At 43.4% G+C, this 26,625-nt stretch overlaps 1 protein-coding gene across 6 annotated transcripts in view; it reads left to right on the top strand.

The window, feature by feature from the left end:
• Nucleotides 1–26,625, top strand: part of KLC1 (kinesin light chain 1) — a 412,248-nt gene that overhangs the window by 189,942 nt on the left and 195,681 nt on the right. For all 6 annotated transcript variants that reach the window (XM_085626290.1, XM_085626289.1, XM_085626286.1 and 3 more), the window contains exons 7-9: nucleotides 8,056–8,157; nucleotides 21,324–21,497; nucleotides 22,112–22,211. In XM_085626290.1, coding sequence (XP_085482416.1) covers nucleotides 8,056–8,157; nucleotides 21,324–21,497; nucleotides 22,112–22,211 — 376 coding nt within the window. The remainder of the gene's footprint in view (nucleotides 1–8,055; nucleotides 8,158–21,323; nucleotides 21,498–22,111; nucleotides 22,212–26,625) is intronic.

Genomic DNA, 26,625 nt, shown 5'->3' with positions numbered 1-26,625 from the left:
GGCGTACTGTGGCGAGAGAGAGGTTATTTAACTTCTCACGGTGCCCACATCCAACACGGACCCCTCATTCAAGCCCTATTAGACGCGATTCATCTACCTACTGCAATATCGATTATGAAATGCAAAGCCCATACAAAAGTTACCGATATCATTTCTCAGGGTAATGACCTAGCTGACAGAACAGCTAAACAGACTGCTCAGAATCAGATTCATACAACTGACGCGACAAAGACAATAGTTCCGACACCAACACATTGCATGACAGTTAAGGATCCCGCCCTTGATGTAATTGACATACAGACACATGCTACACCAGAAGAAATAAAGAAATGGACTGAATTAGGAGGGATCCAAACAGATCAAGGATGGATGACGAAGGAAAAATCTATATGGTTTCTTCCCGACTCCATGGTTCAAGTCATCATTAACACTATACATAGTCCAGCGCACCTAGGAGAAAAAGCTATGCTAGACAGCATTCAACACCTCTGGTTTAACAAACATTTACGAGCCGCAGCTAAACAGAAAGTACGTACCTGTATGATATGTTGTCAGTTCAATCCAGGTAAAAGCATCCCCGTAGAGCAGGGTGGATTTCAACCTCCCGATCATGCTTTTGAAGTCCTCCAGATGGATTATATCCAGATGGAACGATGTCGAGGATTCAAATATGTTCTCGTAGTTGTCTGTGCTCTTTCCCGTTGGACAGAAGCCTATCCGGTTTCAGATTACACTGCCCCGACTACTGCCAAACAGTTAGTTCGAGAATTCTTCCCACGGTACGGTTTACCACGTGTTGTCTACTCAGATAACGGCCAGCCGTTCTCATCCGAACTAATGAAACACGTTTCCCTTTTGTTAGGCTACCAATGGAAATTCCACTGTGTCCGACATCCCGAGGCAGCAGGTCTCGTGGAACGCCATAATCAAACTCTGAAAATTAGATTGTCCAAAATATGTAGAGAAAAAGGTGTCGATTGGATAGTAGCCTTACCAGTTGCGCTCTTTTACATGAGAATGGTAGCACATTCTCGAACAGGGCTATCCCCGTACGAGGTGATCTTCGGTAGACCACCAAATATGTGGGGGACGCCTATACCTCGCAAAATCACTGATGTTGACTGTAATATGCTGACAGATTACCTGGCTTCCTTGATGTCTGCACTACAATCTTGTCGTTCACAGGTAGCTGCAGCTTTTCCCGATAATACTGAGGTGAAACCCCATGACGTGGTTCCTGGTGACCTGGTTCTGGTCCGGAATTTTGACCGGAAGACCCAACTGGAGCCTAGATGGAAATCACCAAAGTTGGTTCTACTAACTACAAGGACAGCCGTGAAGATCGAGGGACGTAAAGGGTAGTTGCACTCGAGTCATATCAAGAAATTTTATGGACTACCATCTAGTGTGAACTCTCAGCCCTGCATTCCCTCACAGACAGACTCAAAGCTCCCCTTGGTTGAACTAAAAAACACTGAACTTTATAAACTAAAGTTAAGGTCTAGCAAGTCAGACAATTTGATTGTTTAAGTCCTCTCCAAGGTGAATCGGTTGAATTTGTCTCTGACATGTATCCTCTAGACCGGAATAGAGAAAGAAATCAACAGATGCAGCTTAAAAAGCATGCGTATTGTAAATCACTTCGTAGTCACTGCATAGTAACATTATTAATTTTGTTTTTTCTAAGTCTTCTGATCATTATTTCCAGCATACTATTGCACATGTATTACCCTATTCTTAAGCGTGCTTACAATGTAACTGCAGAACATTCTTTTAGCGAATTACCTCCGCATGAGTTGTCCTATAGATTTGCGCTGCGCAATAACACATTCATTAGTATGTTACATCATTCCCATCAGACCAGCAATGCCACAAATTGTTGGATATGTGGCCGACTCCCTCCCTATCAGAACTATAAGGGAGTTTTGCCCCTCTTTCCCTATCCGTTCACACACAATGGCTCCTGTGGAGCATGGTTTAGTTTGATTAATTCCCTAGATTCAAATTCCGCAGTTTATCAAGACAACTGGGTATGGGGAAACCTGAACCTAGTCTTGTTTAAAGTCTGCTATCCTAACAAGGAGGGACTTCCCAAAAGAACAGGAACTGATCTAGAAAATGAAGTATATGGATTAGGTAACTTTACACTTAACCTTATGATCCTGAACGTTGAATCTGAAGCTACACCAATCTTGCCCGCTATGTCAGTATTCCCAGTAAAAGGGGAATTATGTGTAAGAAAGAATGGTTCCATACACATGGGCCATAGTAAATGCACCACTGTAATAAAATTCAGTGATCAAGGCAAGTCTACATTTAGAGCTTCCCGTCATTCCTACTTCATATGTGGCCAGACCGCATATATACGTCTACCTCTAGACTGGGATGGTACCTGTTACATAGCATTCCTTCTGCCACCTGTTTTCCTAGCTCCTCCTGATTATCATAGAAATACCCATTTAGTACACAATAGACAGCAGAGAGATCTCCCAATTGTCGATTACACTGAAACAGCATGGGAGCAATACACAGATTTCAATAAAGGTTTCTTTCCCTATATAGGTACAGTTACTAATAGTAAGCTGATACGTAGATTAACCAGAACCCTTGAAGCAGTAGTGAACGAGACTACTTCCGCCTTAGGCAATTTAACAGAAGAGCAGTCTGCTATGCGGATTGTTGTGCTTCAAAATCGTCTTGTCCTTGACGTCATCCTGGCCGATAGGGGCGGAGCTTGTAGGGTCATCGGATCAAGTTGCTGCGTTTTCATACCAGAAAATTCACCGTCAGTATATAAAGCCATAACTCGCCTTCATAAGATTGTGAGCCAGATACACCAGAGTCCAGGCACCTGGACTTGGTCCGGTTGGTTTTGGAGCGTGTTGTCAGCCTGGGGATGGAGAATCCTATCCTTCCTAGGTATTGGCTTCCTCATACTATTCAGTTGCTGCTTATGTCTACAATGTGGGCCAGCGATTTGTGGTCTGTGTGCCACATCGTGTATCCCACATCCAAGTTTTCGTTCAAGATCCCGGAAGAAGAAAGAAGAACAAATGATGCTATATGAACAGATCGATGGATTGATGAAGATCGATATCTCCTGAGGGTCCGTAGGGGACAAGGAGGGAATGAGGAAATATGAATTTTGTGATCAGTTATGTCCCCTATCGTAGACCCCAACGGCTCCATGTGCATGCTATAAGTACATGTATGTTCCCTCCAGTTCCAGTTTTGAAGACGCAAATATATGTGCGTCCACCGTCAACATGTCCTCTTTCAGATCCGCCATGAATGGGTCAGATATTCCATTCCTAAGTATGAAAGGCCACCGACTTTATGTGGTTCACTTTCCACATTTTACAGATTCAGGCGAGTAGGCCCAGAATTCTGTCATCAAGCCTTTTCCTGCCTTCTGCCTCTGAAAGCTCCAGTCTGAGCCTGCATCTGTATCCATGAACTTTGTCCTACTTCCTGCGCGGCTAACGGTGCCTGATCCAGCCTGTTGCCTGCCAAAAACTGTATTTCACCTTCAAGATTATCTGCTCCGCTCCTCATCCGATGCATTCCTGTCTAGTAGTTTAGGTAAACATTCCTCCAGCTACCGTGCAAAGAGCCAGGCCTCGCTGTCCTCATGCAAGTAATTCATAGCCCCTGCTACCATGGAATATTCCCACCCCCTCGCATCTCATGTAGACACTTAGACGCTTGTACACGCATTAACAGTCAGTATAGAATAGATTCTATCCTAGAGACCTTTCTTTTTGGATAACACAGTTCTTTAAACATAGGATATTAGATATGATTTGGGATTAGGTTGACATGACCCCCAGACTTCTGTCTCCACATGTAGAGCTAAATGTCAAGTCCCCTTCACCCTCTAGTTGCACGTCAATCACACGTCATGCGGCTGCGCGCGCATCTCTGCCAAATATTTCTGATGACATTGCAGGATTCTTTTATGGATCCACTCACTTGTGACATCATGTATAATGACGTTTATTAAATTACGCCCATATGTCCGCCTTTATTAGTTACGTATGCACATTTTATCTTTATTATCAGCTGTTACGCCTCTTGCATCTGTTTCACTGTAATGCATTTCCTATAAAACTAATTATCTGTCAATAATGTATGCCCTTCCTTCCTGAACTTTCGTGGTGATGGAATAGAAGCCTGCAATTCGAATTGTATTCCTTTGTATAGGAATAAAGCCTTTTAGAACCTCTAATACCACGGATTCTGCCTCTTATATTTACTGAGTTATTCTTACTAGACTTTACCGCATAAAAAATAGTACCGGTAATGAAATATTTACCACAGTGGAAGGACTCAAAAGGATAATTCCTCCCAGAGTTCCACCCTCACCTGTGTGGAATTTAAATATCTTTTTCACAAGACTAATGGGACCTCCCTTTGAACCTCTACATAAATGTGAGCTACAATTCTTAACATAGAAAGTTGCTTTCCTAGTGGCTATAACTTCTCTAAGAAGAGTTAGTGAGCTACAAGCACTAACTATTCAGGAACCATTCTTACAAATCCATCACAATAAGGTTGTTCTCCGAACTAATCCTAAATTCCTCCCTAAAGTCATTTCTCTCTTCCACCTTAATCAATCTGTGGAGTTGCCCGTATTCTTCTCGCAACCACACACAGTCGCAGAAAGAGTTCTTCATACTTTGAATGTTAAAAGAGCATTGCTCTATTACATTGAGAGAACACAACCTTTTCGAAAAACTAAACAACTTTTTGTTTCTTTCTCACCACCATGCAAAGTTAATCCCATATCAAAGTCCGGGATAGCGAGATGTATTGTTAAATGCATACAAATTTGCTACCACAAAGCAATACGTACTTTAACTGTTCCTCCTAGAGCCCACTCTACAAGGAAAATAGGGGCTTCTATGGCATTTTTAGGGAACATTCCATTAAATGACATCTGCAAAGCAGCTACATGGTCTACACCGCACACGTTCACAAAACACTATTGTGTAGATGTGCAGTCAAAACAACAACTTAGTGTGGGCCAAGCTGTACTCAAATCCCTATTTCAGACTACTGCAACAGATACTGGTGGCCGCCGCTAAGGAATGGGACTGCTATACAATCTATGCATAGTGTGTAATCTGCAGCTCATATGCCTCGAACGGAATATGCTACTTAACAGTTTGCATCTGTTCTTGGCATGTAGAGCTGCAGATCTACACACGCCCACCCGCCTCCCCGGCTTCCTTTATCTGTTCTAGTATTATCTTATTTAGATACAGCATGCAAGGGTATCTTCCTGTTTCTTACAAAGCTCCATCATTTCCCTGCTGGCGAAAAACAATCTGAGGATGGAGCCGATGCCCATGTGCACTATAATCCTAAGGAGGAGTCTCCTACCTCGTGACTTCCAAAGACTTTCCAGGACAAAAACAAGTGCAAACATCTGGACCCAACACCAGATGGCGATCTATGTATAGTGTGTAGATCTGCAGCTTTACATGCCAAGAACAGATGCATACTGGTAAGTAGCATATTCCTTTCATCTAAACGTCTTACCTCTCCCCAGACAAAATTACCAAAATGTTTCCGGAATACCATGCTTCAGATGTGAAGTCCCTATGGCAGACCTGCAGCGCATACTATGAAGCAGCAACCTCCCTAGCAAATTACTAGCTTACAGTCACAACCATGCTTACTACTAACACTGGCTGCCCCAGTCTTAAGAGCTAAGATGTTTGCGCCCTGGGACTCCTTAAACACTCTGAAAAAAACAAGCTGGTTACCTGCTTTATAGACTAGGCCCTATAGCTAGCTAAGTGAGCCATAACCTTTAAGTGAAGAGCGCAAGTGCCCTCCCCGTGGAGGCCTGATAGCACGCCTCACTGATGTAAGTAAAGCTGAAAGCAAAGTCCTGCAAAGATAAGAGGCTAAAGGCCTTAGGAAGGGCCCATGCTCCTCAACCTCAAAAGCGTGCTTAAAGATGATACTTTCTTACCATAGCGGTTGGCAGGATTGTTGACAATCCTACCACAAAAGACTGATGCCAAAATCACTGTTCCTATCAGCACTTTTGCAGGATGGCAAACAGTGCCGGTGCACCCTCCCCCCCCCCCCCCCCCCCCCCCCCCACCCCTACAGCGTGAGCTGTGCCTGCATTCCACTTTTAGCGCACAGTATTTGCCCCTAGTGATGCCGTATTAACATCACACTCGTAAGTCTATACTAACACAACTGCATAACACTTGCTAGTCCGTCGGAGATAACCTGCCTCCTCTATCTGTGAAGTTTCTTTGTTAAAGTTCTGGTTTATTCTTCAAGTTAATGACTAATGCGCTCCTTGACCCATCAAGTTCACGTTCAGTGCAGATGAACTGGTACTAAATAAGAAGTTATTCGGTACTGTGAACATTGCACATGACTACCTGTGTTTTTGTGGAGCTATCTTGACCCTCCCATACGAACACAGTAAATTCGGTGTCCCACACTTTCATTTGTATGATCTGGCCACACAGTGACAGTTCACATATAATTGGTATCAGTCTGAGGCACGCATTCCATACACCATTTCTGAAAAAGATCTAGCGGCTCTGACACCCTTGCGGGCGCTTCTCCTGTTAGGTCAACCATTAGACCCTGAGGATATATTCACTCTCTCCAACACAAGCTAGGCGTGGTGCAGGTTTGTGCGACTCCTCAACAGAGACATACTTTATTCTCCCGCAATACCGTTGGCCAATAACCTGTGGCTTCCCATTACCCAAGAAAAACTTGTTCAACACACAATGACTTATCTTGCCCTCCACACGTTCGGTGACTTGTTCCCGGGCGATAAATCATTCTCCCATACTAAAGATGACCAGTTTTCCAATGCCACCTACATGGATCACTTCGTGTTAAGGCGCCTTCAAAGTGCACCGTGTGCCCGGATTCCATTATATCCACTAGCCCCTGATGAATATTGCCACTTACACTAGTTACAGCTGATATTACAGGTGCCAGACTCACATCCAAACTGTATTACACTTCCGTGGGCCTGCCACCAGTATGTGATTCCCAACTTGGAGACACCTGGGAAGCAGATCTGGGCCAATCCCTATCTGACAAAATTTGGTGTGCCTGTTGTGCGCAAACACGCTTAATGTTTATCATCCACCACTATAAGTTCATACATTATAAGTTCTTACGCAGTGCTTAGACCATGCTTGCTACGCTGGCACGCATCAACACTTCCCGACCCTCTTACTGCTCCAAATGTCACGCTTCAGCTGCAGACTTCTTTCATTTAACCTGGATATGTAGCAGTATCGCACCCTACTGGAGTGATGTATTTGCCCGTCTCCCTTTAATGATAGTAGCTATGCTCCAACCTAATCCTCTGCTTTCCCTGCTGGGGTATGTAGATGTTTCTAAATGTGTGAGACATTTTGTTGCTATGGCATAACTACTGGCCAAATGTGAGATAGCCCTACAGTGGGACCTTATGAACCCACCCACGACAAACATCTAGATGATGAGTCTCATACTGTGCAATACTGGTGTTTTATTTGTTATCCCCCAACCCCTCATCTACAGACATAAAGTCATCTGGCACCGCAGAGAGACTATTTGCTAACATTTGACAATCCAGTGTCGGAAATATATAGAGCATTTGGCACATACTGAGCATATTATTGTACTTATTGGTTACGTTTATGTAGACAGCCTCCATGTGTCTTTGAAGGTACTTCCTTCCTTTGTATCAAAACTGTCAATATTGTCACTGGATTTTTTTGTAATTTGTATTTCACTGTTGCATCTTCTTTTTCCCTTGATATTAAGGGCCTGAAAATGTTTTTATTACTTCCACAGTATGTTGGAAAATGATAACGTTTTAATAAATCTATGAATCAATGTAAATTCGCAGTCTGTTTAGGTTAAAAATTAAAAATGAAAAAAAAAAGATTTGTCAAAAAAAATTGAACTGGTTTGTGTAAATATACACATCAAGCAGTATTTATCTTACTCAAAGTCTGCATCTCTAAACTCCTTATTAAAGAATCCTTTAGCACTGTGATTTTTGCATGACAGGTGGCAGCCACACTCAACAACTTGGCAGTACTGTACGGAAAACGTGGAAAGTACAAGGAGGCGGAACCATTGTGCAAAAGAGCCCTCGAGATCCGAGAAAAGGTACGAGTTAATGATGTCTGTTTGAGAAGAGGCAGCTATGCTACTTGTGTAAGAGACACTTTTATTTCTAAAGTACCAAAAATATGTTAACGGTAGGTTGAGCTATATGTTAGTATTGGCTGAGTTTTTGTGACTTCTCATTTGCTTGGTATTCTTGCACATTAGTCTATTGCCCATACAAAGCCCTGCCAAACTGTATATTGGCATGATTTGATTGCTTGTATGTCACTCTTTGGCGATTTCCATCACATGAAATTGTTTAAAATACATCCTAGAAATAATTCTAGGAGGAGGTTACTAGACTGAAGGTTGCTTGTACCTCCCATTTCCTTTTACTGTTTTGTCAAGTCAATTACTTTTGCTTTGTTCGACAAAATAAGTACTGGCACCATCTACACTAAAGTTATCACTTTAGTCACTAGTTTAAAGCAACATTGGCAAAGCTAATAGGTCTAGCCTTATGGTGTGATTGGCTTTTTCAAAGCAGTTTGCTGATGGTCTGCACGGTCGGCAAAAAGCATGCCAATGCTGCAAAACGTCACCCAAAAGAAATAAAGCCTGTATAACACGGCGCTGTTGCTGGTCGAGTCATTCTGTAGGCGTGAGCATTCATTGCCATGAATGTGTGCATCTATAGAATGACGTGCATTTTCCTTTTTTTATTTCATGTTTAATGATGGCAGGCGCCACTTGGGTCTGGTAAATTATTTTTTATTTAGGGCAAAATGAACATCAAAAAGGACTGTGGGGTTCGGAGTTACAGAGGAGGATCAGTGTGGAGAAGAGGGGAGAGAGGAACACTGTAGCCGTGAAAGAAGTAATGAATGAAAATTACAACATGGCCTTCGGGGAGGAAGGGGAGGTGAGGAGTTTAGTGAGGGAGAAGCGCATGAGAGGGAGAGCAAGCAGTGCAAGAAGGAGTGGGGAGAGACGCACAAGAGACAGCAGCACAAAGTGTGAGGAATCTTAGGGGGAGAAGCATGTGAGCGAGAGCAACATGGGAGGACCACAGGAATGGACAGGACAGCATGAGGGCAGAGGAAAAACACACAAGAACGTGATTAGTGGAGTTTAGGCAGAAGAAACACTTGCGAGAGAGAGAAGCAGCACATAAGAAAGAGAGGTACATGAAGCATGAGATTATATTTTGTCAGGGGGAGAAGCAAATGAGGGAAGAGCTGGAAAACACATGCACTCTCATGGAGTGCTTAACCAAAAAGAGAAGAGTAGTTCCCTAAAAGTGAGCAGTGGAAGGATAATCATAATAATAATAATCCACATTTGTAAAGCGCGAACAATCACCCGTAAGGGTCTCTGGGGGCCGTCGGAAAGATTAAACAAGCTATTGCCCAGAGTCACATGGTGCTGGGCTAATCTGCTGCCGGGGATCGAACCGTGATCCCCAGATTCTGGAGTCTGTCGCCCTGGCTGCGGCGCCACACCTCCAGCCAATCAAAAGGATGGTAAAGAGCATATGGTCCAGGGGAGGGACAAGAATAGGAAGGCAAGCCATATAATAAACCGCAATCTTTGACAATAAAACCAGCCAATGGTTAGCAAAGGGTTGGCTGTATGCCCACAGTTGGCCTTTTGCACCCAAATAACTTGTTCTGTCTGGTAGGTGAGACCTAGTGAACTCTCAAATTCAAATCTAATTAATTCCTTCACAAGAAAAGTCTTCTTGTGAGCTGTTAAAAATGTTTTTTAAAGTTACATTTGGCCCCTTCACATTACTAACTTGCTGGAATTTCTTGAGAAACCAAGGTGGTTGGCGCATTCGCACACAACATTCATGTTTACTTTTTACTTACTTAGGATTTTTGTAGTTCCAAAACCAAAAGGTTGCCTGGGTGGTAAGTAGCTGACAGTTAGGTGATCTCTCTACAGTGGTACCTAAGGGTTTTTGTCATGTTCGTACGCGGATGCCTCCCACAGAACGGCTCCTGTCCTCTTCCAGGTTTTGCAGCTATTGTGTTGGCTCATTAGTGAATGTTGCCGTGCAGTCTTCTCAAAGAAGGTCCCATTCAGGCCCGTCTTCTCATCTGTGATGATGATTTCATTGATATCTATGTTAGGGATCTATGGTTATTGCCTCCATAAGCTTAGCCTGAGGAAGTACCCCCTTTGCACATCACAAACCTAAAGCTCTGTCTATCCCTGACATTATTTATGACCATTCCAAGGTATCTACATTTTTCTACTTTTAATTGCCTATATAGTGCAATGCTATGTAAGCTGACAATACACCATACCCGTCCCCCTCTCCTAGATGAGTATGTGTTTCTGAGAAAGAACTCTGCTCATTATCAATGGGTTTTGTGCTGCTGCTCAATAGATCTGAAGTACAGTGGTTTTGTACTGCACTATTTGCAAATACTGGTGTGTTTCCTAGGCAGCTGCACACTACATGTGTGTCGTGCAGAACTCCCAGAGAATCGGATACATGTAATCTGTAGGTCCAAGCTAATTAGCGGTCTTATCAACGTGTGCTATTCAGATGCCTCTTCTTCTGCATGCATATAAAGCTAGTTAAACAATTTTAATCCTTGAATTTTTTTTGTTTCTCATGAAAAATACTCCTGTTATTCCTCCACTCGACTCACCCCAAAATCCCAAGCTTTATATTATTGGTAAATGGTGTGGGGTGGGGGAGGGGGTTGTCAAAATTTGTAATTTCTCTTTAGCCAGGTGCTTTCTGAATAAGGCAGCACAGGTGCAGATTAAACCCAGCGGAACATCACCACAACACTAGATCAACATGAAGAGCGACCTCTCCCAAATGATTTATAAAGCTTTCCCCTGGTATATGTGCGGAAGCTATTATTATTTCTCTATGGGTAACATGAACAAAATGTTTTGGCACTTGTAAACGTAGAATCGGGCCCTTTGCGACTGCTAAAAAGCCTTTTGACATGTACCAACCCTATTTAGCGAGTCGGTAACCTATTACCAACAAAAAAAAAAGAAAGGTTTGTGAGTTGGTATTAGGAAGGAGCGTGTCATGGGTGTCCCTTCATAATAGCGAGTTACAGGGGGATGTATGAATGTTTTGCGACCGTGATGCAGTCGCAAAGCATTTGTAGTTTACCCCCTACTTCAAGTAGGTGGTAAATCAGTCGCAAATGGGTCCCCTTCCCCTTTGTACATGTCCGCAAAACCGTTTTTTAAGAGCAGGCAGTGGTCCAACGGACCACTGCCTACTCTTAAAACATGAAACGTTTAATTTTCCTTTTTGAAACTCATCCCGTTTTCCTATAAGGAAAACTGTTTGCATCCCCATTCCCAATGGGTCGCAAATTGCGACATGCTTCATGAATATTAATGAGGCAGGTCCATTTGCAACCCCCTGGGAATCGCTAACCGTGTGAACACTCTATTGTACAATGCATTTTGTGGCGTCCTACTTGCGAGTCGCAAAATGTCATATTTAGGAATTCGCAAAAAATATTGGTCGTACATGTGGCTCTATACCACTCTTGCTTTCGCCACTCACTGTGTCTCAGACACAGTTAACTTCAATACCCAAGTTACTGGTTTAGTCAGGGCTAACAAAGATGAAAACAGAAATTACTTTGCTTCCAGGCCAGTGGAAGAAATCGGGCATTCTGCATTACAAAACCGGTCGCCAGTTACACAACAAAATCTATGATTCCTGCATCAAGCAACTGTTGACCAAAACATTCTACAATCAGAAGAAAACTGAAGGACCTACAGGCTTACCACCCTGTTTAATGTCCACCACAAACCTGTAACGACATTCTGCTCTCAATGGCTGTCGCAACCCCAAGTCGGTTAACTGCTTCCTATCAGCATGCACTTTTCCATCATATCTCAAGATTTCCAAAATACAGCCACTCATGAAGAAAACTCTTGATTCGGCAGACTCTGCCAACTGCTGACCAATCTGAAATAACCTTTTCGTAGGAAAAATAATTGAAAGAGCGGCATTCACTCAGATCTGCCAAATATTTGGAAGAAAAGTACTTCCTCTCAAATCAACCCAGTGGATTTCCACCCTGGGAGAGGCACAGAGAAATAAGAGTCCACTCTAATTTCCATTTTAGAAGATTTGTAAATTACTGTGGACAGGGCTGCAATCGCCACACTTCTGTCACATTTGACACAGTCCACCGCTACTCCTTACTAAAGAGACTAGAGGATCATAGCATAACTGGAAACATCCTTGACTATTGTTTTACTTGTCCAACATTCCCGGCATCCTCTCTCTTTCCTCATTTACACCACTGCCTTCCTGCATTAACACAGGTGTATCTACCTCAGTGTTTCTTCATCTCACCACACCTCGCCTACACCTACCTCATCCCTCTATCAAATCCTCTAACTTATCAAGCTCCTACTAGGCCAACAACAATCTGATCATTTTAAATCTGAAAAACGTAAGGTAGTGTGTCACCCCAGGTCTACACCACTTCCTTTGACCTGTCAACCGATGGATGTTGAGAAATCACTTTACACGTAACTCATCCAAAACATATCTTTACGTACAGAGATTGGAAAAACTATCAGCTCATGATCATCTAGCCCTGGGAACTTGGAGTGATCATCAACTTGATTCCTCCAGTGAACCTAGTCACAGAAAGTGACTTCTACCCCATACATACTTCACGACAAATACTCCTGCGTCTAGGCTTTCCGAAGAGGCTCTAGACTTGCCGGCTATCATTTATTTCACTTGTACTGTCACGAGTATGTAATCAGGTACTGCATGGTGGTCCCGTTGTTTTCTGCTCAGAGACCTACTAAGATTTCATAACACTTCAGCAGGACAACTCATACATGCACGTCCATATATTTAATTACATCTCACCTGCTCTCTAGATACTTCTCTGTGTTCCCGTTGAATGTGCTCAGCTTCTCAGCATGTCTGCATCACAAACTCAATGTCCAAGTAAGGCTTCAAAATATTCAGGGAAGAGGTGGGGGCGGAGCGAACCGCGCAGCATGATGGCCGCGTTTTAGTGGAGCTCCTCGCCGAAGCCCTTAAAAATCCTACATAATCCTTTACATCAAAACCTAACTACCGTAGCTGGGGGATTTCAGCACACACAGCCGCCCGGCAGATCCGGAAGAAGCACCGCGACGACCCAGAACTCCAGAATTGGTGAAGACGCGAACCGAGTCTTCGTGGGCCTGAGCGTGCCGACCAGAAACCGCAGCACCGAACTGTAGTGGAGGGCGCGGCCGCGACGTAAGGCACGCAACGCGGCCCAGGCGGAGGCTTGCAGCGGGGGAGAGTAGGAGAAAGCTGCGGGCAGTGACGAACGGCGGAAGCAGCGAAGTACGGGCGGGTCCCGGGCTCGAAGATCGGAACCCAACCTAGCGGCATGCGCAAAGTGAAGTCCCGAGATCACCGGCATATAAACGTGAGTTGCGGCAGTTATTAGACGGCCCCTGGGAGAGAGACTCAACGCGAGTCGTAGCAGGGGACCGCTGGGAGACAGCGAACTGGGGTGCAGGACAGCGGGAAGCGCAGTGAAGAGGAGCACGAGCAGAACGCTGCGCCCTAGATGCCCCCGGGTAGAGAGGCTTGAGGTGCAGCAACACGGCAGCCCCCCCCCCCCCCCCCCCTGGGGACACAGCGCACGGACCAACTGCGAGGGGCTCAAACCGCTATACGTCGCATCAAGGTCTGCCCAATTGTCAACCATACAGGGCCTGGGGTGGCGGAGGCGGCAGGGATAAGACCTGCAGAGCAACCCAAAAAGAAAAAAAGCACGAAGCTTGAAGATCGGAGGTTTGGGGGCACGCGTGGCGCACAGCCAGGGCCCTCCGGATCACGGATTTGTGCAGCGACCTGATATTAAACATCCTGAATACACCTGAACATTTGCGCTTGTGCGACGTTGAGACTGGTGATACTTACGGGCCTTATTACAAAGCACTGGGAACCTGGCATGGTGAACCTGCGGTGAGGACCAGGTGGGGATTTTTCGGAAAGATCTGGGGAGACGATTGGAGTACAGCGCGGCAGAGTGTCACCACATTGATAAAGAGAAGTACACATTGGTAATCCCCCCCCCACCTGCGTAGGCAGCACAACCGGACGCAGGGGCAGCATTCTAGATATCATCTGTTTTTCCAGAGCGCGCAGGAGCGGCGCTTGACCGACAGCCTCGATTATGGGAAAGACGGATAGGACTCAGCCAAAAATAGCATTCGACGAGCCCAAAAAGCCGGCGGAGCATGGGACAGGAGAGCAGGCTCGTCCACGGGAGGAGCCGAGTGCATCGGGAGAAGTGACCAACGTTGAGGTGCAAGCCATGTTCACATCTATACAGGCCACTCTTTCCAATATAGACGGGAAAATAGACTCTCTCACGTACCGGGTAGACCGAATGTCGGAGCGGCTAGATAAACACTCGGAGCGCTTAGATACGGCTGAGCGGCGAAGATCAGAAGCCGAAGACCATCAGGTACAGAAGGATGCGAAGCAGGCGAAGATTGACAAGCAAATGGCGTGCATAGCCGCCAAAGCTGAAGACTTGGAAGCGAGGTCCCGCAGAAATAACATTCGCCTGACGGGCATATCGGAAACGACGAATACGGGCCCACTAGAACGGTATGTGGAACAACTGCTAATCTCCTTGCTGGGACGGGACACGTTATCAGAGATGTTCATCGTGGAACGAGCACACCGATCCCTGGCGCCAAAACCGCCTGTGGGTGCGATGCCTCGACCGATTATTGCACGGATATTGAATTACAGAGACCGCGACGCGATACTGCGAAAGGCCAGGGAGCTGGGGAAACTCACGCATGATGGAATGGCTGTCTCCATTTACCCGGATTTCACCATCTCAGTGCAGGAGGCAAGGAAGAAGTTTAACCAGGTGAAACAAAAGCTTAGAGAACTCAACATACCATATGCAATGCTGTACCCAGCCCGGCTCAGGGTTACGGAAGACGGAAAGGCGAAAATATACAGTGAACCCAAAGATGTGTTAACATTCCTGCATCAAAAGGAACAAGCAAAAGCAAAACTGAGATCTCCACGGGGCGACCAGGAAGAACGGTCGACGACATCAGACGTTGAGTAGCAAAGCGTCATGCAAGCAGGAGGTCCCACTTGCAACTCCGAACAGGCGACACGGCCACAGAAGCAAGGGACAATAGGGAAACCACGCAGCTGCTGATACTGGGGAACAGGATCCATGGGCACTATGGCATGAGCGCCTAACGGCAGCTGCAATGAATCGTCGAGGTGGCGGTGTGGACTCAATCTGAGAGGCTGGGATGAGGACACGCACCAGAGGGACGTGAGCATAATGCAGATAAGTGGATCACTACTGTAACTAAAACGTACAGTAATGCAGGACTGCCTTCTGTATGAACTTGAGCAGACTTCTACAGTCTTCCCAGTACCTATACCACGTTAGTAATATTTGGCATGAGGCCCCATTATAACTCTGGACAAATGGGTTATAGGTTTTGATAGAGATGTTTGTAGGACATTTGACTCTGTGGATCAATCCGCAGATGAAGGGCGGGCAGCCAGCACCCTCCCAGTGTACACCACACTAGTTAGTCAACACTGGGTTTATGTTCACTCTTTTGTTTTTTTTGTTGGTTACTTTACGGTTTGACTACCTGGTAGTCCAAGTTGGGAATGACTCAGCCACAGGGCAGAGTGGGTGGGGGTAGGGTTAAATCAAAAGGTCTGGTTGGCAGAACAGGGTTCATCACAAGAGCGATACTTCATACACATAGTACAGGAGGGCATGACAACTCTCAGCAAGGGCATAGGAACATGACTGGAACCGAAGCTCCCACTCGAAACTTAACGTTTTAAACATGGAATGTTCGAGGGTTGCAAAATCCACAGAAAATACGCAAAGTACTAGCATACTTGGACAGACATGGAGTCGATGTGGCATGCTTACAAGAAACACATCTGACCCCTACTGCTGAACCGTGGGTGGGTGTTAGATGAGCTACCTACCGATTAGCGTCTTCATATTCCACATACGCAAGGGGTGTCCTGGTCTTAATCAGACGAAACACCCCATTCCAGCTCATCCGGGCAATGACTGACGGCCAGGGCCGGTATGTTATGATCCAGGGCAATTTCGGTGGCACCACACTGACGATCATCACGTCCTACGGACCAAACACGACCCGGAGTTCTATGCAAACATATGGGCTAAGTTACGGGAATTTCCAAATGCACCGGTGCTCTGGGGGGGCGACTTTAACACATGCCTGGATCCTGCGTTAGATAGGTCGACAGGAAATGAGAGATATGGCAAACGTGCGGCAAACGCTCTTAAAGATGGTATGGCACTATGGGGGATGACTGACATTTGGAGGACGAGGCACGAGAGCTGTAGGGAGAGAACGTGCACATCGACGACGCGCAACACATGGTGCCGTATTGACTATTGGCTGCTTACAGCAGAAGCAGCCACATGGACAAAGACGGTCACGCATCTACCAACGACCCTATCGGACCACTCTCCAGTTTGCTTAACTTTGGAGATACCCACTCACGTGCCTTGCCACTTCACATGGCGGTTACAGGGAACAGCTCTGTTAGATCAGGTATTCCAAGGTGAACTCCGACAGGCAATCATTGAATATTTTGAGATAAACGCAGGGACGGTAGAGAGTGCGGGGACCTTATGGGAGGCCTTCAAGGTCACTATCAGGGGACATTGTATAAACAAACAGGCTGGGATACTAAAGGATATTCAACAGCAATTACATATGATAGAAAGGGACATAGCAACGCTAGAACGAGAACACACACAGACACGTAATCAGAGCCTGCTAGTAAAAATAAGGGACAGAATGGATGACTACCAGAAGTATGCAGCAGATGAGATAAAGTATAAATCTAAACGACATACGGCGAGGAACTACGGAGAGGGAGGGAGGGAGGGAGGCTGGGGCGTGCCTTGTCGAATAAGATCAGGCCCTCTGTCGCAACATCATATATAACGCAGATAAGAGACGACAAGGGTGGGACATTTTATGATACACGATCCATATCAAACTGCTTCCGGCAGTACTACTCCCAACTCTATGCTAAGCATACAAACACAATGGTGGACGAGATCCAGGATTACCTGCAGGAGGTAGCCCTTGCGTGGCTCTCGGACGAGCACAGGGAGTTCCTTAGCCATCGCATCACTAAAGACGAATTCATGGACGCCATCAACTCCCTGCCAAACAACAAAGCCCCGGGGCTGGATGGAATACCGGGGGAATTTTACAAAACCTATAAAGACCTGCTAGTACCATACTTGGCCGAGGTATATGAGGAAGCGTACGAAAAGGGTAGACTCCCGGCCACGCTGAGAGAGGCGTTACTGGTGGCGCTCCCTAAACCTGATAAAGATCTGACACGCTGTGATTCGTATTGCCCCCTGTCGTTAATAAACATGGACGTCAAGATCCTAGCGAAAATTATTGCAACTAGAATACAGCTTCTGCAAGAAAAGCTGGTGTTGCCAGACCAGGCGGGGTTCGTACCCACTAGATCTACCACTCAAAATATACGAACCATCTTTGCTCTGTACCATAGTTTGGACGCTGAGTTGCCGGCGGCAGCGGCCCTACTGGACGCCGCGAAAGCCTTCGACTCCGTTGAATGGGAATTTATGTTTGCAGTGCTGCGTAAGATGGGGTTCCCTGGGAAATTTATACGGTGGATAGAGATTCTATATACTGCCCCAACAGCTAGAATTAGACTAAACGGGCAAGTATCTGCTCCTATAGAAGTGAACAGAGGGTTAAGGCAGGGATGCCCGTTATCACCGATTTTATTCACTTTGATTTTAGAACCCCTGGCCTGTAGGATTCGACGACACCACCAACAGGCAGCCTTACAATTTAGCCTACGGCCCCTAAATATATCACTATATGCAGATGATATGGTGCTATTTACTCGACACCCGAACTTACACCTAAACGATCTCATTAGAGAATACATTCGATTTGAACAATATGCAGGGTTGCGAATAAACTGGGACAAGTCAGTGATCATTCCCCTAACGCCAGCTATGACCCGGCCATCACTAGACTACCCTCTCAGGTGGCAAACTGACTCGGTGAAATACTTGGGCATATGGATACACAGAGACCCTGATATAGTGATAAGAGAAAACTATGGGCGTGCATTGACAAAGCTAGAAGAGCAAATAACTAGATGGATAAAGATGCCCCTATCACTGGCAGACAGGATTGCGCTACAGAAGATGATTGTATTGCCTAGATTTTTGTATTTATTTAATAATATACCAATCTGGCTGACGCAGACATTCTTTGCAAGACTACGATCAGCAATGCAGAGACTATCGTGGGCGGGCAAGCAAGCTAGAATTAGTTGGACCACACTGACACAGCCGTATCATCTAGGAGGTTTCGGAGCCCCAGACTTACAGCTTTACTTCTATTGCGCACAAGCACAGCATGCACATTATTGGACTCAACCACATGCCTTTATTCCACATGTAGCAGTGGAGGTGGACAGTGTACAGACACGCCCATTACTTGCTCTTTTATCTGACCCGAGACCATATATATATAGGGACACGATCCAACCAGCACACTGCACCACACATGCATGGTACGCATTGGCGCACAGGGCCAACAAGCTTCCCATTTATGCTCCAGCGCTTCCCATAGCTAACCATCCCAGACTGTCAGTAACACAAGAGAAGAAAATGATGACGTTGCTGGAAGAAATGAAAATTCTGACCATGAAAGACGTTTTTCCCCATGGTAGAGTCATACGCAGAGAGGACCCGGCACTCAGTATACACAATACACCATTGAAAGTGTTCGCCCACCTGCGGCTACAAGTAGCAATTCGGGAACTGTATAGTACATATCCTGAGGAACCACCAGCGCTAAATGCGTTGCAGGCCCTATTCACAGCGCCGACCCGTAGGAAGCTAATCACCAGGTTATATAGTGTCTCCCAATCAGAACACAGCCACAACGTCAACAGATCCCTTGTTAGATGGGAAACATTGTTAGGGGAGACAATAGAGGAGAAAGACTGGGAATATAGCTGCACACAGTTACACTTGCTAACCTCAAACTGCAATCTCCGAATAATACACTTAAAATTTCTACATCAATATTATTACACCCCGATGCAGCTCCATAGATATGGTCTGAGAACGCATGACCGGTGCCAGAGATGCAACGCGACACAGGCGGACTTCTTGCACCTAGCATGGACATGCCCGCAGATACATACATATTGGCAGGAGATAATAGGGGCGATAACCACAATGTTACAAGAAATAGTACCGAATACACCTCTTGTATGTCTATTGGGGATGTATAAACTGAAGCAACCTACACAGCGAAGGTTCCTAGCGGTAGCACTACTATTGGCAAAGAGACGACTCGCAATTAAATGGGGAAACGAACGACCTCCAAGATTCAAGGATTGGATCATGGACTTGTCATATTGCAGGGAAACCATGGAAACGTATGCAGAAGAATTACCACATACCTCACGGCCCAAAGACTTTTGGGAGCCCCTGAAACAATATCTACTGAGCATGCAAGAGGACGGGTGAAATGTCTATAATGCCAAGGTTATATGTCAACCGGGGTGAGAGGAGACAAATCCTCGTGGAGTACTGATGTGGGGGCGGGTATGGTTGGTAAACTTTAGAGCGCATGTTTGGCGGTGGCAAGACCTCACAGAGCAGGTTATATCGAGAAACTGGCGGGAGGAGGGCCATGACTGGGAGTTAAGCAGCGGAGCTGTAAGTTTCTACGTCAGTCAGGAGTAAAAATGGAATGTTAAGCCCAACATTGTACAACAAGTATTCTTCATATGTGATGTATACTGTATAATCAAGACACTTATTGGTAATGTGTGAATTGTTCTGCCAATTTGACTAACTAAATAAAATAAAATTAAAAATTAAAAAAAATATTCAGGGAAGAGAACGTGTGTCTTCCCAAGATGAACTTAAACAAGCAGATAGAACCACCTGCCATCACCAGAAAGGGATGACAATACAACATTTAGGATGCTATCCACCTGAAATTGAAGCAAATCACTTAAGGAGGGCAGGCACAACCGCATGATAAGTTATCGCACGCTCTCTCCTTTTCTCACTCCTTTTGCATAACCATACGCCATGGTGCAGTGTCAAAGCACAGTAGGAGCACAACTTTGGTGCCATATCCTTCATCAGAATTCTACCGACGTGGGCCACATGACTGACTGACTTGGATAGGGTCAGCTGATAATTTTACTGTTTGCTTTCGGTTCTTCTTTCTAAGAAGCTTACATGTATCGATTCTAAGCACCTATAACTGTGACTTTTAGTTCAAACTTAGCTGCATTGCAGTGGAGCGCAAATTAGGGTGTCCGGCAAAATCAAAGAGGGTCGCATAGATACAGCAATAAGTAGGGAGCTTGCAAAGAGTTCTTCTCCTACATAATATGTTATGGCATCAGGAAAAACCTTGTATTTTTTAACTCCCTGTGCAGCAAAATATTGCAGGTGTGCAGCCAAGACCAAGCTTAAGGGGGTACGTACACCTGTAAAATATTACCTCTATCCATAAGTGCATCCTTTAACTGAGAGAATCCTTCAATACTAGCGAGGCAATAAAACATCAGGTGTCTGGTGTATTTCATGCCTTCCACCCTGTTAGAGGACCTGCTCCCCGTTGGAACATGTACCTGATTCTAGCCAGCCAAAAGTGCAGATCTTTCAAGTCCATGGCATCTTGTGAGAGGAAGGTTATGGTCTAATCTCACCATATATTTGTTCTCAATGTGTTGAAATAATTCCACCTTCCAGTATTTTTTCCCCCTCGTGTGAACAAAACATTGCATAATCTGGGTGTAACATATTCTAAAATTAAGTTTGTTAATAACTAGCATTTTGACTTCAATAGAACAACTACTTGTTACTTGGGTATATAATTAGATTTTTAGGTCTTGCCTACACCGCGCAAGTTGTACTCACAGACTTGACCAAAGCTCACAGAGCTTTGGTCAAGCCGCAAAGAGATGCAATTTCCATTTCTACTAGGGGTTCACAGTACATACATGTTGATAGCTGGAGAGTGTCGATTTACTAGGATTAACAAAGTTGCAGTGAATATGGATGCTAGAGTGTGTTCTGTTTGGGTCATGTCCTAATATTTCAGCCTTCCTTTCCTAGGTACTGGGCAAGGACCACCCAGATGTTGCTAAGCAGTTAAATAACCTGGCATTATTGTGCCAAAACCAGGGCAAGTATGAAGAAGTTGAATATTACTATCAGAGGGCACTTGAGATCTACCAAACAAAACTTGGGCCAGATGATCCAAACGTGGCAAAAACCAAAAATAATCTGGTAAGTTTTTGGAACAAAAAGCTATTTATGTTGTTTGTGACATTCTGCTGCACTTGGGGGTGAAACAAAAACACTTATCTGTATGTCTGCATAAACATTAAGCACCAGTAATATGTATACATTAGAAAATTTGACTTTAATGTACTGTGTTTTTTCTCCCCCACCTCCATTCCTTCCTTGTGGTTTGAATTTCGGCTGCGCTGCTCCATCCCCAATTAACTATATAATATCTAGACATAACATTCTTGTTTTTATTCAGGATATGTAATGCACACACAGAGCTGACAAGATGTCTTAGTGATCTAAGCATTTCACATTGATATGCATATGTGTGTGTGTGTCTCTGAATGCTGACATGGACACCTAAGCCTTTTGTCATAAATTGGCTAATAGAAACTCCTGTAACTTTCACAACTGGAGTTTTAAGTGTTGCATAATAGCTAGTCTTTAATATTATCTTTCTCTACTCTTTGAATCCGGCTGAATGAGACTGTGGTAGAAATAAAGTTGCCTTTATGTGGCACTGCTGATCATCAGTCTTTGCTTGGAGTTATGTATATTATTTCTCTTAGTTGTATTGGCCATCAGTGCATTGACGGTATTTTCTATTCTAGGCATCCTGCTATTTGAAACAAGGGAAATTCAAGCAAGCAGAAACATTATACAAAGAGATTCTGACTCGTGCACATGAAAGAGAGTTTGGCTCTGTTGATGGTAATTAAAATGCTTTTTATTGACTTTGAAGCAGTATTGTATTCTTTAATAGGGGTCTCAGATTATTCAGCCAATTACAAATCCATTAACAGAATATTGAGCATGGTTATTTTAAATCAGGCACTAAAAATAGCAGTGCACTTAACATCATTCATTTTGTGGTTCAAATGTATAAAATGTAATTTTTCTGTAGCCAAATATTATATTCTAGCCATAAAGCCCTATATGCAATAGCATGCTGACATGGAGGAGATGAGCAGAAAGGATTCTTATAGATGAAGTTGCTTCTTTTCGCTTCTACATGTTTTAATTGATATTTATGAAATTTGTAAAAAGATTCCAGAGTCAAAACCTTTTACAAACTCTGTGCTGTTTCGGTAAACCTGAGCTGGGCCACAACTTGTTTTTACAATAGGAATACCTGCCTTAATATTGCTACATTTTCAGTCTCATACCCAGTGCTTTAAATGGCCGGTACTCACAGGTAGGTACGGAGTATTTTTATCACTCTGAGTACAGGCACTTATCTACTACCGTGGAGAGTACTGGTATTCATGAAGGGTAGGCGCATTGGGCTCTAGTGGTGGTAGCCTGTCTCTTTGACAGCCAAAGCACTTTTATAGCCCTTAGCTGAGCACCCGTTGACTATTCAGCGTGGGCTCATTTGCATGATTTCCGGTTGTTTGCCGTCATGCTGTGTTACAAGAAATTGAGGCAGCCCAGTGATAGCACAATGAGGAAAGCCATGGGAGGTAAGGAGATTAAAAAAGCTTTAATCTCACCTGATTCTTTTGTGTGAGTGTCTGCTTATATTTGTCTGTTTGCCTGCTGGTGTGTGCGTGTTTTTGTGTAAGAGAAAAACGAGAGAAATATTACAAAATAAGAAAATGTTAAAATATCACCATGTTTGACTTTCGTTTTGTTTAACGAATTAACCTGTTTTGTTTATAGCAATACATTTCTCATGTTTTGGGATGTGCTGCAACTATTGTAGAAGTCAATAAGCTTTGCATGTCTTGACTTTAGCCCCGCCCCTAGCCCGCCACATTTAAATGAGTACCTGCACAATTCTTTTCCCATTTAAAGCACTGCTCATACTTGTGAGGTGCCTCAATGGCTGGAGCCAAAAGTTTCCATAAACTTTCTTGTGGAAGAACTGCCGACAGCCACTCCACTGCAGGGGATACATGACACTCCATTAGGGGGAGTTTGTCAATTTGCAGCACAGAAGAAGGTGCCTGTAGGATCTGAAGAATGGCCCAGTACACAAGAGATTTGGTTCTGCTATGAAGAATGTTTCAGAGAAATACTTATTGAGCTCTACTCTCAGAAGATGATCATAGTTTTTGATTAGTGGTAGGTATGGAGCCATTTAAGCTGTTTATGGCCACATACTTCTGTGGAGTTGGGACTATATGAATTGCATATGATATCCTGTGTTCACAATGTTTTAGGGTAGACTTGTTTGATGCTTGATGAAATTTGAAGTCTTCTGATGCATCTGACTCAAGATAAATATGACTAAGTAGATATGCCCTTTGTAGTGCTACAAATTAATGGTGATACTATTGACATAATGAAAGCTACAAACAGATATTTTGTTAGCCGAAATGCTTATTTGACAGGTTAAATACGCACTGTACACACTGACATGGGCTATAACTTGGAGGATAAAAACTAGACCATTTGAATAGCAACAGAGAACCCACATTTTTTTCCAAAGTAATAAATGATATAAGTATGTAAATTAAATCAAATGGAAAAAGGGTATATTTTACTATTTTGTTTTTATTTTTTTTATTTAGGGAGGTACAGACGATGTCGTATGTTTGTAAATATATTCCTGTATTGAGAATATATTTGCGTGTGTGTGTGTGTATATATGTATATATATATATATATATATATATATATATTTTTTTTTTTATATATATATATATGTGTGTGTATGTGTATATATATATATATAATCTACTGGCGGTCGCCAGTAAATAGTTATAGTTAGGACCGAGTTCCCATAGGAAATCTGAAAATTCTATTTTGAATAACTTTGGCGCCGGTTGACGAATCCTCGCGAAATTTTTTAAACTAATGGGGCGCTCCGCTCAGCTCCTACCCTGAAAGTCTCGGGGTGATTCGTCAAGCGGGAGCTGAGAAAAAAGGGGGGTCCCAAAACGCGTTTTCCCTATGCATTTTCCCATAGGACCTTTAGTCGAAGGTACAGCCCGAACGGCTGAACAGAATTACTTGAAATTTGGCAAAGAGGTAGTCCTCCGGTCAGGGATGTGACTTTTGCATATATGGTGTCAATCTGTTCAGTATTTTCTGAGAAAATTGCAGTTAAAAGTACATAAATATCTATATGCACGCACCGTGCGCGCACGTAATTCTGATTGGTGGTTAGATGTCAGTCAACATTCGAATCGGTCGAAATCAGGAAGTGTCGGACGCCATTTTATGTGTGGCTGTGAAAAACAAAGGTGGAGAACGTGAAAAGGGGGCAGGGTAGAGAGTTCCTGACCCCCTAGTCTTTGTCAGGGGGTCCCTGAAGGACCCCAAAGGGTGAAAAAAACATTTTATTTTTTTTTCAAAAAATCGCGGGGTGCGCGCACCGTGCGCACACGGTGAAAAACCCTTAAAAAAAACAAAAAAACATTTTAAACGAGCCATTTCATATTACAGGATACAGTCAATCTATAACTATATACATAGGTAGTTTATTGTAAAATAAATATAATAATACATACATAAATTGGCATTTAAAAAACCTTACAAATTCACTAAAAAAAATAGGTTTCACACACGTTCTAGTTAGAAATTAGCATTTAAAAAACCTTGCAAATTCACTTAAAAAACCATAGGTTTCACACACGTTATAGTTAGGAATTAGCATTTTAAAAACCTTGCAAATCCACTTAAAAAAACATAGGTTTCACACATGTTATAGTTAGGAATTAGCATTTTAAAAACCTTGCAAATTCACTGAAAAAACCATAGGTTTCACACATGTTATAGTTAGCTGGACATTTCACTCGTAAAAAACCATTGAAATTCCCCCGTTATAGTTTGTTCAGCTAAATATAACTCGCGCGATCTCAATGCACTGCTGATGATGTCACATATTACATCACTGTATTCACGAAGATACTGTTAATAAGTCAGTTATACAATTAATTTTACCAAAAAAAACATCCATTTAGACACTTATTTACCCATTTATTCTTCCATTAACCATTAGATATACATATATAAAAAATATTTATTTTTTAGAAAGACACATATTCACTGGATGATGTCATCAGTGATGTCATTTGAGATGTCATCAGTGATGTCATCAGTGATGTAATATGTGACGTCATCAGCAGTGGATTCCGGTCGCGCGAGTTATATTTAGCTGAACTAACTATAACGGGGGAATTTCAATCTAACTATAACGTGTGTGAAACCTATGTTTTTTTTAGTGAATATATATATGTTCTCTTTTTCTGCTACGACTCTTAGGATCTTCATATTTGTGTGAAATAATGACTGACCTTAAGACTATGAAGTCTCTAGCCTGTGTTGATGTTGAGGCTTTTTAATTTTTATTATGGTAATTAAGGTTGTTTGTGTATCTGTGATGCTTTTAAGTAGATTGTAAACAGCAGAGGTGTCATGGTATTGTTTTCTTTTTGCGAATAGTACGTTTTCCATGGGTGTGTTTTGTGACATTGATCTAAGCAAGGATTGATTTGAGGATTAGTTTGCAAAATTTCAGAGGTTTTAAGATTTATCCGCTGTGCCATCTTTTGTTAAAGGGAGGCACTTGGGTAGAATTTGTGCCAGTCTAGGATTTGCTTGAAAGTTGAGTCTTCTGGCTATCCAAGTCAACCAATCAAGAACCTTTCCTGTTGAATTAAAAAAAAAAAAAAAAAAAAAAATGGTCTCCTCACAAGATAATGTCTTGATCCTTTAAATCTTGAGTGGGTTATTTTCTTCAACTCTGTTTCAGATACCTTGTAGGAGTGTACAGTGATAAGCAAGAAGCTCCATCATCCAAAAAAAGTTCATGGCTGAACAGGATTGTAGCAGATAACTTTTTCTTAGTAGTTGTACAAGAGTCAATCATTTTTCTTTTGGGAGGTCAAAGACTAAAGCCAGTTTCATAATTTGTACAGTCTAAATACCTACTGCTATATTTGATTTTTTTTTTCTCTTTCTTTTTGGTTCTGTAATTTTATGCAAAGATGTGTCTGTATCCCTGCCCATGAAAAGAACAAGACGTGATTATATTAGCTTTTTCCTAGAAGTAGGTATAGGGAGGTGAGAGATAGTCAATGATAACATTTTACTTGTATCAAGTCAACCAGTCATGCAAATTAAAGTTCAGCCATCTCTCAATTTTGTTTTCAAATGTTTCCAAAATGATCTGATT

This window comes from Triturus cristatus, chromosome 9 (genome assembly GCF_964204655.1).
Source record: "Triturus cristatus chromosome 9, aTriCri1.1, whole genome shotgun sequence".
Classification (NCBI taxonomy): Eukaryota; Metazoa; Chordata; class Amphibia; order Caudata; family Salamandridae; genus Triturus; species Triturus cristatus.
This window is presented reverse-complemented; position numbering and strand designations above follow the sequence as displayed.